Source organism: Furipterus horrens, unplaced genomic scaffold (assembly GCF_987537825.1).
Source record: "Furipterus horrens unplaced genomic scaffold, mFurHor1.1.pri manual_scaffold_4, whole genome shotgun sequence".
Lineage (NCBI taxonomy): Eukaryota > Metazoa > Chordata > Mammalia > Chiroptera > Furipteridae > Furipterus > Furipterus horrens.
The window spans coordinates 138813544-138832087 of NW_028327174.1; the positions used below are offsets into that span (position 1 = coordinate 138813544).

The 18544-nt window shown below is 34.5% G+C and overlaps 1 protein-coding gene across 3 annotated transcripts in view; it reads right to left on the minus strand.

Moving 5' to 3' along the window:
• Positions 1-18544, minus strand: part of CNTLN (centlein) — a 284539-nt gene that overhangs the window by 14132 nt on the left and 251863 nt on the right. For all 3 annotated transcript variants that reach the window (XM_090274078.1, XM_090274077.1, XM_090274079.1), the window contains 4 exons: positions 17940-18077; positions 17211-17396; positions 5184-5369; positions 2405-2482 (listed from right to left, as the gene is read on the minus strand). In XM_090274078.1, the coding sequence (XP_090130204.1) occupies positions 2405-2482; positions 5184-5369; positions 17211-17396; positions 17940-18077 (588 nt within the window). The remainder of the gene's footprint in view (positions 1-2404; positions 2483-5183; positions 5370-17210; positions 17397-17939; positions 18078-18544) is intronic.

Genomic DNA, 18544 nt, shown 5'->3' on the forward strand with positions numbered 1-18544 from the left:
TAAAAATTGCTGATATAAAGCACTCAACCCAGAAGGAGGACATAAAAGGAAAGTTTTCCTATAAATTTTATCTTCAAAATATTTTAATAATCAAATACCAACACTGAATTATTTAGTATTTATTTTTGGGAGTGTGCACAATTGTCTCACAGTTTAAAGATCATATAACATCAGATACATAAAACTGTATGCCATAAATGAAATAAAATGTATGAATGAATATATTTAAATCCTGTGAGCATAACTGAGACTCTAAAAAAACTGGTGGATAAAGAAAACCTTTTCTAAAATTCAGGGCAAATATAAACACTGGAATTGAGGGAGAAGAAAAATAGGCTAGAAAAAAAGATGTTTTCTTTTTATAGATTTTTTCTCTTGGACATAATTAGTATAAAGCGACATTCAAGTGCAACCAATGGAGTTTCTATTTTTTTCTCACAAAATTCAAAGACATCAGCAAAACCACCTATGTCAGAAATAAAAATAAAAAGTCTTTGACTTTTTAAATGTTATCATACTGTCATAGTGGAATAAAATTAGCTTGAAAAATGATCTAATGGCACATGCTGCAGTTCATTACATATAACAGCAACAGCAGCGGTTTCCCAGTGTTCATAAAGGCTGCTCAATTAAATTTACCTCCAGTCAATAATTAGGAGTCCACAAATAAACCTGGGCAATTAAATCAATACTACCAGGCAATTATATTCCAGAGTCCAGGCTCAGTGGCACAAAAAGGTACTATATCAAACTACAGTATTAAGCAGTCTAATGTCATTTTCAGCAGGATTTTTTTACACTAAGTGGCCAGAATAAGCATACATCCAGATCATGTAGAATATGTGTGTGTGTACATCCACATCTGCTAGTCAAAAGAAAAAAGGTCTGGTGTGAATACAGCTTTTGTAAAATGTCATAAAGATTTCTACATATGAATTTGTTATTTTTATGTTCACAACGTATGATAAAATTTCCTTATTGAAGGATCACTTTTATAAGTTGAACCTTTAAACATTCATTAAAAAGTTTATTTTTATTATTTTCAGCTGAAAAGAAAACCATAAGAATCATTACTGAACTTCTTTGATCTGCCAGGCACTGTGCAACATGGGTAAGAAATGGCATTTCTTCTCAAAAGCAAGTTGTCACTGCACAAAGCTATGTTTCATAGCTGCATGTCCATCTGTGCTTCAACAACTTTAAGAAAAAGATTGCCAATCACCTTCTATTACTATTGAAGTGATTCCCAATACTGTTTCAAAACATACAAAACTGATACTAAAACTGTGAGTAGTTCATATGTTATTTACTCACTCTTGGCTTTTTCAAAAGCACAGATACTTCTATTCGTTAATATAAATGTGAAATAATTTTCATTTAATATCAGCTTTTGTCTTTTTAATCTTCATACAGAAACATTCATGACTTTCCACAACTCACAGTATAATAATAATTTTTTTGCTATTTTGAGAAACATGGTTGAGTTGTTTTTATCCAGTTCATTTCTAAAATAAACAATTAGATTAAATGAAAAAACTCTTATGAAAAAGTTTTAGACTACACCACATGCTGTCAGTGATGTCAAAACAAAAGCTGGCTGACTAGAAAAGCAGGGCTCTCACCTGCCAATAAGCTGCCCTTGATCACTTACAAGAGGGGCACATCCCAGCAGACTATATGTGTATTAAAAAAATACTTGAAAGGGAAGAAAAAGTATCACACAGGTCACAGCAGCAGTCTCAATAGACCCCTCAGGGATTTCCACTCGTCTTGGCCTTGTCATCCTCTATGCAGCTCTCCACTCGGCCCAGAAAATGTCGATAGGAAAATGTTTGAGGGGCCTCTGGTGGAAATTTTTTCATTCTTTCTGCATTGACAGGATGCCAAATCAATATTTACTTCCCACTAACAAGCTGCTCAAGGTCTCAGTAGAAAATATTGTAGAGAATGCGGGAAGACACAGTAATAAACAGCTGTCTGGCTGTGAGGAAAACATGAATTGACTGGAAACAGGTCCATAGTAAAAGGTCACTGAAACCCATGAACTCCTCAGGTGTCTGTATCAACAACTAACTTTAAAGACACATAATAAAGAATCTCTTTTCCTAAGAGAGCTGAGAGAATGGATCCTTTTCGGTCTAGCAAGCACAGAGGTTGACTCAATAATTTAATTAATGCATTTGCTAAGATCCATGTTGGCTCTTTCCCAAGGCATTTGCTTCACTTGTTAAGTCCAGAAGTACAAATAGAGGGTTAACTTTCCAGTCTACCTACTGGAATACTTCTACACCTAACAGAAGTAAATAATGTGTAAGTGTTTACAAAATGTTAGATGCCTAGTAAAAATGCAAGGATTGGAATTCTAGTCAACAAGCTTTCATATATGAAGTAGAAAATGAAATACCTGTCCTTCGAGAAGTTTCTGAATGTACAACAGCCATTCCTTGTCATTTTCAGCATCTATCTTTCTCCTTTCAAGTTCCTAAAGGAGGAGAATATAAACACTGCTGTTACTGCATTTCAATGAAGTTAATCATACTATTAATTGTTGAATAAATCTAGAGGGATATTGGTAAAACTGGATTCAACAAAGAGCAGCCTGGTCTTTCAAAAGTAGAGAATATTCAAATCCATGTTCTTTAATATTTAATTTATAAACATTTACATACATGTGGAAGATAAAGCTGTACTTCTATACTCACAATATAATTCTAGGATATTTTATTTCTGCCTTCACAGTGCAGCTCAAGGTAGGGACTGAGGTGAAGGTAAAAGCAATTATGTAAAACAAAGTGAAAAATAAGACAGAACTGTATAAAAGAATCATTCATAAGTAACCCTTGTAAGATAACAGAAGATCTTTACTCAAAAGTCTGACTTGTTAATAGATAACTGAAGACTATTACAATTACAAAACAAAATATATGGCATGGCTCTAGTGCATTAAAATCATTGTTTATTTAAGCTACTCAATAACTAACTGATAGGCAAGGAACAGACACTCCAACTTAAGTATCAGAAGTCACCAAATATTCCCAACCCACCAATTATCAAAGTATTTCTGAAAGTATAATTTATTCATATGTGCAGTTTATTATTTACTACATTCAAAATTAGTTTACAAAAAATTGGACTTTTCAAAAAGGGAAGAATTTGGGAAACCAACATTTGTTGAAATTTACTGTATGTCAGGTATCAGGCTAGGCATTTCACGTAGGTTATCACAATTTCTTACATGAATTTACTACAGTTTGAAGTATAGATTAAAGAATATAAATCAGGTAATTTGGGTTCTGCTTATAAGTCACTCAACTCTTTAGACCTCTGACAGATGCAAGGATCAGTCTAAACAGGCTCTCATCTATACTTAAATCTAGCAAATATGTCAAGATGCACTGATCCTTCTCAGAACACTGTGTTTTGACTAGAGTCCTTTTTCTTCCTGCAGGACTTCCATTTGAGCTTTTGTGATATGCATGTTGCAGTGCTGTGTCCTCTGGCTCCAGACTGCATCTGCCCAGAGGCAGGGGTGCCATTTCTTCACAGGAATGTGTCATTTACTCTTTGGCACTATAAAGAGATCCTTTTATTTTAACTGTCCAATCAGAGGGGTTGGTTTTTTCTACTTTGTAAGTCCAGAGAGGGCATCTTTTGAAATCACACAAAGGTGAGGGCCCTAGCTTCCAGAATGCATGTCTGTATTTGTATTCACACATGTACACACACACACATACACACACAAGGGATTTTGCTAAATCTGCCTCTTTTATAACTCCTAGGCAACAGCAAAATCCTCACCTTTAATTTTTTTTTGTTAGGTAATTAATGTCTATCATAAGGTATAGATAACACCTTTGCCAGAGATACTATTATTTCCTGTGTGTCTTTTATTTGATACTATCTCTGATAATGTTCTGCATTTCAATATTCAGAATTCAGTAGAAAGCTATGGACATTGTGAACAGGTGCTGAGAAGAGGAAACTGATAATTCACTATCCTATTCCCCTACAGTATGAAAATAATCTCTGTAAGATTCCCATGATCTCTTTTCTAAGAATTCTTGGCAGTTTAAAAACCTTTGCAAGTTGTAGCTCTTCTCTACTCCAGAAGTTCTTTGAGAAGCTGATGGAGGACTGGAAGATGTTCTCAAACAAGCATTTTTTAAAAAATAATTTATTTATTTGTTTGTTTATTTATTTGTTTACTTATTTATAGAGAGGGGGGAAAGGAGAAAGAGAGGGAAAGAAACATCACTGTGTGGTTGCCTCTCTCTCACGCCCCAACTGGGGACCTGATGTGCAACCTAGTCATGTGCCCTGACTGGGAATTGAACCAGTGACACTTGGCTCACAGGCTGACGACACTCAATCCACTGAGCCACAGCAGCCAGGGATTCAAAGAAGCATTTAAGTCTATTATTTTCTTTATTCACCAAGCAAATATTTATTGGGCAGCTACAGGTGCCATCACCTCTTTAATATTTTCAAACAATGAAAAACTGAATATTCATGTATTAAATTTCAGAGACCTAACAGTGGAATAGGATTATTCCCTACAGGTTTCCCAGAGACTGTGTACAGGATGAGATTCTGCTGTTCATGAGCTAATAACTATGTCAAAATGCAGTGCCCTTCCCGAAGGTACAGAGATACTACTGAAGACTTATATGCATACAAATTCATTCAGATAGAAGTATTTTATCCAATTTAAAATAATACATATATTTTTATTTAACTTGATCAACAAAATTTTTGAATTTAGCTAGAAGAGCCACTAGATTTACTACTTTTCCAAATATCACATAGGAGGAAAGAATCCTCATCTTAGCGGTGACCCCGCTTAACTAAATCCATTCAAACTGGCTTAATTAAAAATTTTAGCTTACAAAATATATGATTAATTAAAGAAAATGGGGCAGATAGAGAAGGATAACTGACATGAATAACAACCAAGTAGTTCTAAAGGTTATATGTACTGACTTTTTTTTCCATATTACACAGTTAAATTTCTCTAAAGGTTTTTGAGTTGCTTAATACTCTTGATGTATCTTGCATTGGTGTATTAATAACCTTTATCAATATTATCTTAGAGATAAAATTATAAGAATTCTAAAACAAATAAACATATGTACTTAAATTCAATGTGAAAAAATCCCTTTATTAATAAATATATATGATCTCACCACTTCATCTTCTGTGTCCAGTATATCCTCTAGATCTGATTGTGAAATGTTCAGGATAGAAGCTGCCAAGGTCTGGGCTTTATGAGTTGAGGTTTTATGAGCATCCTTGTTTCTCTGCATTTTTTTAAGCTCTCTGATACGTCTCCTTATTGTATGGACATCAACTTGTAACTCTTTGACCAAAGCCTGTAACGTATTGGAAAGAATGTGGGTTCATATGAAAGTAATAAATGAAGATAAAGCAATCATAACATAAAAACGTGAAGATACTAGCAAATATTTTATTACAAATACTCTGATTTTATTTATTTTGGAACATAATGAATTGCTCTTTTTTCATTGTTAGTATGCATAACAGCTTTCTTAAATGACCATTTAACCAACTTGCTGGACTAACCAAAGCTCTCCAATCCCTCTTTCAAATTCACCTGCTGCTATTCTGGTTCGTGAATGGGGCAGCAGGCAGGCTACTTTTCATCATGCCAGAGCTAATGCCAAGTCAGTTCTGTTTATTTCTAAACATGGATATATTAGTTGTAACAGTTCAGTTACATAATTCATCTAATTATTAAACAAACTGATGAATTATGACGGCAGAAAGAGTTGTTTCTATTTTATTAAACTGGATTAGAACTGCTTTAAAAAAACTCAATAAAGACAAGTTGGGTAAAAGTGCAATTAAATTATGTGTAGAAAAGACAACACAGGGTTTAAAAAATAATAAATATCTAGGATTGCTTCACAAAAACCTTTAAGTTCTCCCTTTGAGAAATTTATAACTGCTAGCCCATACCATGCCTATGTGTGCATAAGAAAAAGACAGCCTTTAGTCTGAGAGGCCAGAGTCCTGCCTAGCTTTGTGAGCTGAGAGCAGACCAGCTAGATGTTTGGGATGTTTTCTTTTCTTTTCTTTTTTTTTTTTTTTTTTGCCAGTTCAAGCAATGTTGCAATAAATAATGGTGCTCATATATATATATTTTTCACTCTAGGATGTATCAATAGAAGTGAAATTACTGGACCAAAGGATATGTATAACTATAATTTTGAAAGCTGTTACTTAATTCTCCATGTTAATACGCCCACAAAGGCTATATGCTGTACTTCTCTCTCCATACCATTAGCAAAACACCAATCTGGTATTTCAGTGTAGTTTTTTTTTTTCACTATATTTTAAGTTTCACTTCTCTTATTAAAAACAAAGTTGAGCATCAGTCTTAAGAGATAATTATCTCTGTCACATTTTTTATTTTTTAGTGATTTATAGAAATTCTTTATATAGTAGGGAAATTATATATCTGTTATATATATCTAAATTTTGTTACACTTTTGTATTTTTATTTTGACAGTAATTATAATGTTTTATACTAAGGGGGACTTTTTTTTTATTTACTCAGTGAATCTTTTCCTTTCTCACCTTTGAAATTAGTGTGATACTTTAATAAGCATTATCCATAATGAGATATAAACACAGTTTCTAACCATGATTTTTTCTGCTACCATTAAAATTATATATTTCAGTTTTAATATTCCTATCTATTAGTAAATGCTTGGAAAATTATTACATAAAATAATACTCATTTGTTCCACCACCACCCATTAAAAGTTCCATCTTTCCCTAACTGATTTTCCATGTGTTTAGGTCAGTTTCTGCACTATTCTGTTCCATCTCTCTTTCTATTAGTGAAGCTTTATAATAAATGATAACCCTGGCTGGTTTGGCTCAGTGGATTGAGCGTCGGCCTGCGAGCTAAGTGTCGCTGGTTCGATCTTCCAGTCAGGGCACATCAGAGAAGGAAAACTCTGACTCCAAAAAACCTCCGCTGCCTTGCGGGATACCTCTTCAGGGGAAAGGCTAAGGGAGTAAACCCCAACAGAAAATCCGGAGCCGGAGTCCCTAAGGCGGTTTGACGTTGTAGTCAACACCGGCAACTCCTGCGGCGCACCTGAAGCCAAGCTGTATTGACTCCGTCTTTCCCTTGGATCCTTCAGCTGCGAAGAGAGGGGGGGTCTGCTGCATGGGCAACAGCAGACCCTCCATATCACCCTGCCCAGGCTCTGTAGCTTCAGCTCCACTGGAGAGGACACTCCAGCGTCATCGCAAGATGTCGATTCAACACGGGAGGAGACAGATACCGTGTCACTCCCGAGTCGGACTGCACAGCCATTCTCGGCGGTGCAGATAGACTCTTAAGAAGCTACACCATCGTCTCTCGAGACGGACGGCTGCCGATGACGATGATGACGATAATAAATGATAACTAATGAAACTCTATAATAAATGTTAACATGTGGTAGGGCCATCACCCTCTTATTAGTCTTCATTTTAAGATTTTTTTTCTTGGTAATTTTTGCTTGTTGGTTTTTCATAAGAAATTCAGATTGTTTGTCTAGATTCCGTCCTCTTAAAAAATCTTATCGGTAATTTTTTTTTTAATCATGTTGTTGAACTCGGGGATTTATCCCTGAGATTTAAGGACAGATGGATCAACAAATGCAAATCAATAAATGTGATACAATATATTAACAAAATAAAGGACAAAAATCCTATGATCATCTCAATGGAAAAATCAGAAAAAGCAATGGACAAAATCCAACAACATTTCCTGATAAAAATCTAAGTAAAATGGTTATAGAAGGAACATACCTCAACATAATCAAGTCCATATATGACAAGCTCACTACTAACATACTCAGTGGTGAAAAGATGAACACTTTCCCTCTTTGATCAGGAATAAGAGGAGGGTACCTACCCTCACCACTCTTATTCAACACAGTATTGAGAGTCTTGGGCAGAACAATTAGGCATGAAAACAATAAAAGGCATCAAAATCAGAAAAGAAGAAGTAACATGATCTTATATATATAAAATCCTAAAGACTTCACGAAAAACCAATTAAAACCAATAAACAAATTCAATAAAGTTGTAGAATACAACTTTAGCTGTGTTTCTATACACTAACAACAAAACATCTGAAAAAGAAAACAATTCCATTTATACTAGTACCCAAAACAGTAAACTCTTAGGACTAAATTTAACCAAGGAAGTGAAAGATCTGTAAGAAATTGATGAAAGAAATAGGAGAAGACACAATTATATGGAAAGATATCTCAAGTTGTGGAGCAGAAGAATTAATATTCTTAAAATATCCATAGTACTCAAAGCCATCTATAGATTCAATGTAATCCCTATAAAAAATCCAATGTTATTTTTCACAGAAATAGAACAAATAATTCTAAAATTTATATGGAATCACAAAAAACCCTCAAGAGCCAAAGTAGTCCTGATAAAAAATGAAGCTGGACACATTTCGCTTCCTGATTTCAAACTATGTACAATTCATACAACTCAATAGCAAAAACCCAAATAATCCAATTTACAAATGGGCAAAGGACCTGAATAGACATTTTTTACAAAGAACACATACTAATGGCCTACAAGTACATAAAAAGTTGCTCAATCTTGTTATTCATCAGGGAACTGCAAATCAAAACTACAATGAGATATCACCTTACACCTACTAAGACAACTATCAATATTACCAAATGGACAAGAGATAACAAATGGTGGCGAGGATGTGGAGAAAAGGGAATCCTTGTGCACTGTTGGTGAGAATGTAAATAGGTGTGGCCACTATGAAGAACAATATGGAGGATCCTCAAAAAAATTAAAAATAGGACTACCATATGATCCAGCAATCTAATTTCTGAGTATATATCCAAAGGAAATAAAATCAAGACTCCAAAGAGATACCTGCACTCCCATGTTCACTGCAGCATTATTCACAATAGCCAAGACATGGAAACAACCTAAGGGTCCATCAACAGATAAATAAAATGTGGTACATATATATAATGAAATAGTATTCAGCCATAAAAAAGAAATCCTGCCATTTGTGACAACAAAGATGGACTTTGAAAGAGTTATGCTAATTAATATAAGTCAGACAAAGAGAAATACCATGTGGAATCTAAAAAAGCTGAACTCATTTGCTGGGAGCTGGGGATGGGGTGGGGGAAATAAGATGGTGGTCAAAGGGTTAAAACTCCTGGTCGTAAGGAGAATATGTTCCAGGGATCTAAAACACAGCATAATGACTGTAGTTAAAATACTGTATTGTATATTTGAAAATAGTTATGAGAGTATATTTAAATGTCCTCACCATAATTACAATAATAAAGCGGTAATGACGTGAGGTGAAGGATGTGTTAACTAACTTTAATGTGGTAAACATTTCATAATAGCATTGTGTACATGTATCAAATCAGCACATTGTATATATTAAAAAAACAATGTTTCATGTGATTATATCTCAATAAAGGTGGAAACAAAGAACACTAAAAAATCTTAAGATACTAGATCAGTAAGCCAAAGTATTAACAATTGTATATATAAAAATAAAATTATAATGCTCCACAAATGTTCTCGCTGAAGAAGTAGAAAATTTATATGCCCAAAACATCTTAGTAAATCTCACCAAAGCAAATACAAACCAATAATTGAGTGATTGAAGCTTTAGGCTAAATGTTCTTTGGCTGATATTTATTTCACGGCTAACAAAAACCATTGAGAAGACGAAATCTGGCATATGACTCTCACATACAAGCCCTTTAACAAGTCTATATCAAGGCTCAATCAAACTGAGCAAATACTTCTAGAAATTCCTCTTGTGTGTTTTATTCAGTTATTAGGAGAATTCAAAGACTCAATTCCGCCACATCTATCCAGCCAGATGCTCAAAGTGCTTGATTTTACCCCAGGGCAAAATTCCATATTCAAGACTAGATCTAGAACAGATGGCCACTCCACCTCTTCCATAATCTTGTTGTGCCCTATGAATAAATAAAAAGACTAAAGGGAACACAGATTTCACAACAGGGCCAGAATAAACATTATTACTATTAATATTAATAATAATATTATTAAGTACTTTTGTATACATGATACCCTAAAAGCGCCACACAAAATGAGTCCTGGTGATCATAATATTCCATGTAGGAATTATGTACATTCTTTATGCTCATTAAAGTGTTTTTGTTTTTTAAGATTTTATTTATTTATTTATTTACTTATTCATTATTAGAGAGGAGAAGGGAGAGAGGGAGAGAGGGAAAGAAACATCAATGTGTAGTTGCCTCTAGCACAGCCCCAACTGGGGACCTGGCCTGCAACCCAGGCATGTGCCCTGCCTGGGAATCGAACCAGCGACCATTTGATTCACAGGCCAGCACTCAATCCACTGAGCCAGCCAGGTCTCAGTAAAGTGTTTTTAATCTGAGCAGTGATTAAGTGTCCAGTACTATTCTTGAAGCAGATATAAAATCAATTCTTCAGGAATTTAGTGAGACTTTTAATGTGTCAGTGCTTTGACGATAATGAATGACAATGTTTCTGCTCTCTCGTTGACTGTAATCTATTGTACTTGAAACAAAAAGAAAAATATGAGTTCCAAGTTACATGTTAATTTATGTGGTTCATACAACAAATATTCAGGAGACAAATGAGAGCCATACAACTACTACTACTACTACTAGCTGACACTTAGATAGCACTTCTGATATACTGGGTAATGCTTTGCTTATCTGTGTTAACTTATTCAAATGCTCATCTGAGGTATGTTCCATTACACTTGTTCCATAAACGGGGAGACTGAGTCATTGGCCTGCAATAATAGAGCTAGTAAGTGGCAGAGTAGGGCTTTTACCTCTTAACCACAAAGTTAAAGAAAGGATTCATGAACGAGGAAGGCAGTAAGCTAAATATGAAGGATTCAGAGCAAAGAGGAAAAGGTATGTCAATAGAGAAGCGGAGCTTGAGCAAAGGCAGCAATGAGCATAATATGGATGCAAATAGGAGAGCAGTGGGAAAGAAGATTAGATTCTAAGCAAAATAGGGATAAATTATGAAAGGTCTTAAATTTTATAAAAATTCAGCTTAAGTGTAATGCAGTAGGGTTTAGAAAGTCACTGTATGAGATGGTGGCCCCTGGGTGTGTCTACTAATCCTAGCGCCGTATGTGCAAGGAAGAGAAGAATGATATCTAATTCCTCAGAACCAAATATCCAGCCTTTGCCAAAGTTTCTTATTTGGGCATTAATTTGCTGGTGGCTCTTTATTAGAAAAATGGATTAAGTAGCAGAAGTAGTGCCAGTATCAAATACACAATGGCTCTAAAACACAGTTAAGAAAAACAAATGTCAAACTACCACTAGAGGTCATGAGTAGTAAGAGGTGTTATTGAATACCAAACTGATATTTTGTTATAAAGATTAAATTCACACACACAAAAAGTTAAGGCAGTGTTTAAAAACTGTATTCTGCATAATAACCCCTTAACTTGTTAAATGCAGATTTTTGGGCCCCACCCCAAATGAGATTTTTAGTCAATAAATTTGGAGCCTAATATTATACATTCTATTTAAATGCAATAAAATGAGATGATTGTAATGCAGGTAATCTAAATACCACACCGAAATGAAGTGGAAAAGTTCCTAAAGAGTACTAAAACTAGTTCATCCATATCTGTTATCTTTAGCACATTTCTCGAATTAAAAAGCCATGAAACTACAGCAATCTTGAATTTATCTATTAAGACTATATTATTTGTTGCTTAAAAATATAAAGGACCAACATGCTACTCTTGAACAACCAGATATTAGATACATACTTTATCATTAAATATCATTAATATCCATGGACATAAATAAAACAACTGATTAAAAAAGACTTGCTAAACTGCTTTATGAGAAGTGGTATACCCATTAATTATATTATCATAAAGGTCATAAAACTTTTAGTTATAAAATTCATTTTTCTATTTAAAAACTTATGGTTATCAATTCTTCTTTTTAAAAAGAATATTTTAGAAAAAACAACAATTAGCATTTAAAAATCATAACTATGTATTTCATAGTTTATATCTTGGCTAAAAATGCAACAAAAACCTAAGCTGAGCATGAAATAAGAAAACAAAAGTTCACGAAGCTAAAAGTCATAATAAAAATAACATCATGAATAAAATACTAACAATATTCAATGAGTACTTAACATAAGATAAAAAGTGAGACTTTTCAATATGCATTTGGAAGAAGTGATATTTTAAATCTAGAAAAAGTAAATTACTGTTACTAAAATTAATACTCTGCAATCATTTAGGGCCTTTTGAGTCAAGAATTATTGGTTTGACTTTAGACCAGTTAAAACTTTTATTCAGAGATAAAAGAGATAATTCATTTATTTTGTAGATTATTTTTTAAATGAAAATACTCCCAAAGCATCTATGATTTCAAAAGAAACAAAGTAAGTGAATTGTTCTAAATGGGGAACTATTAACACTGGCCTCAAATGCTATAAGCTCCTATTTTACAGGAATGAAGAATACAGCATTATACATAAGAGCCAGTTATTTGCCATCTTATATCCAATCTGTAAGCCCAGGAATATTATTTCTTATAAATAACATCAATACCTGAGGGGATAAGGGTACTTGAAAATATTCTGCTATAGGTTGACCAGTAGACCTTCTCAACTGGGCATAAGAGGTGCCAACCTACTCACCTATCTAGAGAGAAAAACCAAAAAAGAAAAAAATTTACTTGAAAAACTAATATATTAACATATAAAATAATATACTTTAATATACAAGGGCTGTCTGGAAAAAGTCCAGCCATTGTTAATATAATGAGAACAGTTTCTGAGACATCGATGTAACCTGGCAGCTAAGGAGAGTGGACTGGAATGCACATGCGTGAACAATGATGATGTCACTGTCCTAGTCGGTGGGGGCGGTAGACACTGTTGAGTGAGCATGTGTACTGTGTGGCCATCACATTCAAAATGACTGAGTGAGCAGAGCAATGAATCTGCATCCTGTTTTGCATTAAGCATGAACATTCCTCCTCGGAAACTATTCGAATTATTCAGAAGGTCACAGCTAAGGGCAACTGGTGAGTGACAGCTTCATCACAACAACATGCCCGCTCATGCATCATGTCTCAAGTACAGAGTTTTTTTGGTGAAACATCAAATCATCCAGGTGATTCAGCCCCCTTACAGCCCAGATTTGGCGCTCCATGACTTCTGGCTTTTCCGAAAACTAAAATCTCCTTTGAAAGGAAAGAGATTTCAGACCTTCAATGGCGATTGGAGGAACTGTATGAGGACTCAAGATGCCTACTTTGAAGGGGATTGAGGCATCATTGTCCTATGTACAATGTTTCTAGTATCCTATATCTGCAATAAATGTCTCTATTTTTCATATTAGATGGCTGGATACCTTCTGGACAGACCTGTATGTTACATATATGCAGCAAGTATAATTATGTGCATGAAATAATGGTGAGGTTATATGGGAAAGGAGACACTGCTGATGTTGTTTTATTCCATAGGAGGACACAGTTTAACTTCATTTTATAAAGATTACATAAATTGAAAATATATTTTTATATTTAAGTAAATTTCTATTGCTATGATATGACAGTTTTTAATAATGCAAGCCATCTGAAAAAAAGTAGTAGAAGGAACTTAATCTCAACCAAAATTGCTTTAAAAAAAGAAAAGAGGCCTGACCAAGTGGCTCAGTTGGTTGGAAAGTCTCTCAGAAAGGTTGCAGGTTCAATTCCCAGTCAGGGCACATACCTAGGTTGTGGGTTTGATCCCGGTCGGGGCAGGTACAGGAGGCAACTAAATGTTTCTCTATACATAGATGTTTCTCTTTGTGTCTCCCTTCCTCTCACTCTAAAATCAATAAGCATGTCCTTGGGTAAGAATTAAAAAAAGAAAAGAACATTGTAATTTCTAGAGTCATCCTTCCAGTATAATTCTTATTTTTATTATTTTTATTTTATTTGTAATCCTCACCTGAGGATATGTTTATTATTATTATTATTATTATTATTATTATTATTTTTAGAGAGAGAGAAACATCAATGTGAGAGAAGAGAAGCATCAATTGGTTGCCTCCCATATGTGCCCTGACAGGGTTCAACTTTTTTGTGTATGGGATGACACTCCAACTAACTGAGGTCACCCAGCCAGGGCTTCAGTTCTTATTTTTAAATGCCAAAAGGACTATTATTAAAATTTCACATTTCTAATGGAAATTTAATTTGATTAACTAGTGATCATTATTGCATGTGATTCTTTGAAAGGTGCTATGATAAACATTGTGGAAGCAGAGATTAATAAAACATGTCCTTATCTTTAAGGAACTCTGAATCTATCTAGTGGCAACAGATCCATTAGCTAAATATAACACTGGGGAACACAATTTTCGTTGAGTTAGATCTGACACTTGTTTTTGACTAACTTTTGGCATCTGAATCCAAAATTGACACTAGTTTTTCTCTATCACGTCAACTTTTTAAGGTACAGGATACCCACCCTTTGCCCCAAAAATCATACAAAGGAAAATAAAGAAAAAATTACCTGAATATATTATTTAGAGTTATTTTATTCATATAAAGGCTACATATTGTTCCTGAAAGTCAAATTGTATACAAGTAGTAAAGTTCTGCTACCAAATATACATATTAAGGTATTTTATCTTTTCAAATGACAGGCTAGGAAATGCCAAAATGAGATACTTGAAACAGTCTTCTTCAGTTGGCAAAGCTTTAACAAATTGCTTCAGGACACTCAGTTTTATGTGGAGAGGTGGGAATATAATGTTCTTTTTGTCAACAAGAGGCTAACGTAGAATGTTTGGATTGCCAGGTTTGAGGTCAGATCTTGGAGGCCAGTTTGACTCCACCCAATGCTTCTCATGAGCTCTGCTGTCCCACATATACAGAAAACAGGGATACTTGGTGTATCCGCGTTGCTGACCAAGAAGGAAGCAGACCATTTTAAGGTCAACACAGATGACCCAGTTGTGCTTGTGATATTGCAACAGATCAGTGACTCTCTTTATGTCTTCATATTCTTTAAGAAAACAAACTGAATGGCCAATCGGGACTGCACCAAATAAATTGCCATTGTGGAAGAGGACACACTTCAAGCTCCGCTTTGAGCTATTCATGAACAGTCGCCATTCAATTGCGTTATAGATTGTAACTCCCAATTCCTCCATTAAACCATGTATGTTATGGCGATACACAAAGCCACCATCACTTCGAAAGTACTGCAGAAATGCACTTTCTCTTGATAGAAAGTAGGATATCTTCGCTCCTTTTTAAAGCAAGTTTTTCTCATGCAGTCTGGATGCTAGGAGTTCTGAAGCCTCTTTGGATAGTCTCAAATCTCGTGCCAAATCATTCAACTCATGCTGATCAAATCCCTTATGAACTGAGTCTTCAATTTCAAAATCTTCATGTCTTAGTTCTTCACCATACTCCTGTTTTTCCAAAGAGGGTAGTTCCATGAAAACTGGCACTGGGGTTTCAGCCGAATGAGGCACTGGGCATATAGCTGATGGTAGACTAGGATACTCTGTTTTACATTTATTCTTCTTGTTCTATCCTGACGTTCTCACTATACAAAAGTAACAGTCACTTGAATGATCTCTGGGCTCTTGCCAAACCATATGTATACCAAATGGCAATTTATCACATGTTCCCTTCGTCCACATCCATAAACTCTCAACACACTGCTTGCACACCTTGTGAGGGGCCCAGGATTTATCTTGATCACCAAGTTTTACTTTAAAATATGTAAAATAGGCTTGCCTGACAAATGCGCTGATGTTTGTCCTTTGCCTGGGAATGGTGAAACTGCCACAGATAGAACAAAACAAATCAGGGTTGTTTAGGCACTTATGACAAGAAATAGCAGAGGCAGACATGATCTGAAGTAAAGGAAATAAGTATGTATCTAAAATAAAAAATTAAATTCTGCTAACTCCTTGTATATGGACAAGAACTTGGACTACACTTCAAAATACGATTCACTATGTAGAGCGGCACACAACCTCTCACCACACTGTCTTATGTGCAACTGAATAGCCTAGACAAGTGTGAACCTGTTGCTGGTCTCCAAGGTGCTCCCCCACCCCTCCCCACTTGAGGAAGGTTTGCTTTCAGCCAATAGGAGAGCACTGGTGCTTCCCTCAATCCAGGCTCTATCCAGCCTGGAGTGATCACATTAAGATAAACTGTAGAGAAAAACTTGACGTGATAGAAGAGAACTAACTGCAGTTTTGAAATCAGCATGCCTATTTAAGTCTAAAACAGATGAAAAATAAAATTCAACAGGAATTATGTTAAAAAATTGTTCCCCTGTGTAATACAAGTGAAAAGAAATGGTACTAAACAGAGGTGTAAACAACTCAAATGGGATTACAAGGGGCAGAGTAATCACCAGACACCTAGCTCTCAATACCTTGTTTCTCTGAATGCAGAGCTGCTGCTCCTCAGTTTTTTGCAGAAGGGTTGAGGGTGAAATACTGCCTGACTGAATGGAACATAAGTACAGACCTGAGGTCCGAAAACTCCTTATAAAGTCTTTCAAACAAACCACCTGTTTAAACTTGCATCTGTCCTTCCTCTATCACAGTCCACTTTCGTGGTTCCTTATGGAACCTACTCCTGAGTGTTTCTAGGGTTCAGATGACTTCTAGATAGGCACCCTGTGCATGCATTTGGGCTTGTCCTCTTTTTGTTCTGCTAAATCATTTGCCATTCCTCTATCTATTGCATGTCTTGATAGGGGCGGACTGGGATTCAGATGTCTCCTAGCTTTAAACAAGTTTCTTTTTGTTGTTCTTGCTTGGATGATTTTCAAAGGAACAGTACAATGGAAATTACTTAATTCTTTCATCTTAACAGCTACCTTAATTATAAGGTTAATACAATTTCACAACTAAGTTGACATTAAGAAAAAATATTAATTGAATGGAAAATTTAAAACTCAATCTATAAAAAATGTCTTTTATAAAGAAAAATTTTAACAATGTGGCAAATGGGGTAGGAGAAGATGCTTTGTGGTTTAGGAAAGCAGGAAATGTTCCCCAAAGTGTCCCCCAAATCATCTGAAGTAGGCCACTGCCTACTTTGCCAGAAGAAAAGTACAAGTTAGTAACAAAAAATTCAAACCTTCACAAACAAGGTGAACTCTTCTACTTTCTCATTGGCTATTAGCAATTTCTTCTGTGCACATTCTAGGGCCTGCTCACTTTGCAATGCTAATCCTTGAAGATGCTTAGATGCTGCTGCTTCAATTTCTGCCATTGCAGATTCAGTCTCATTTATTTTTGATACTAGGAGAGAAAGCTTGAGATCCTGCAAAACATCAGTAGTTATAGAATAAAAATATTTTATAAACGGATTTGGAAACGTTAGTTATGGATGACAAATGAAAGGTTTCATGACTCTATCTATATATGTTTTTGTTTTTATTTGGGTAAAACTGATGGTTATTTTTGTTTATTTTCAATAACATATCCTGAGCACATACTCTTATATATTCATTATTGAAATTAGTTTATGCTTTTTAAAAATCTTAAATCTCATATATCAAATGGAAATATTAAATTAGTTTGTAAGTTTAGGTGGACCTAAATAACTTATATCTACTTGTGTTAATTACTAAAAAGTTTTCATTTTAAGACATTATCAAGACACAAAATCTGTTTCTCTAATATAGGACTACTTTTAATGTTAAACAGACAATTAGTGTTTCATGTGGAGATAAAAGTATTCTTTGTATTTATCTTCAACATTTAAGAAGCTCATAATAGTTTGGGAGAGAAAAAATAACAACTTTATAAATGAAAAAGACATTGTTATATTCCATCTCTGAGCTACAATGTCCTAAAAGCACACCTTTTTTTCTAATTCCTCTTTAGTTTTCTGATACATCTGTTCATACTGTGACTTCTCTTTAACGGCAACACTAAGTCTTTGCTTTAGTGAATCAATTGATACCTTCTTGTTGGAACACTCTTCAGTTACTGTCTTTACCTGGTAATGAAAGTATAAAAGGTTTATTATTGGTAAAGGCATTCTACTAGTGTATTTGTTTAAGCAGAAACCAAATAAATACATGAAAAAGTCTAATTTCATTTATTTTCTCATAAATGATATCAAATTCAAGTATAAGGTATGTAAGAACTAATATTATAAATGAGACTAATAGTCTTTAAATCAATAGCAAAACCAAAAATTGCATGAAAGAAGTATAAACACCAGCAGGTATAGTCTCCCACCTAAAAGTACAATATTAATTTCTACTACATTTCCTTTAATTAGTAACCTGAACTTCCTTAAACAGGAATGATTGTTTTTTATTCTTAAACAAGCCAAGTTTCAAGCTATGGATAATTTTTCAGCTGTATTTTTCAATATTACATGTAATTTTAAGAATAAAATTATACAAGCGATGTAACATATTTATTATATATTTGAAAGAATAGAAGACATAGTTTTTC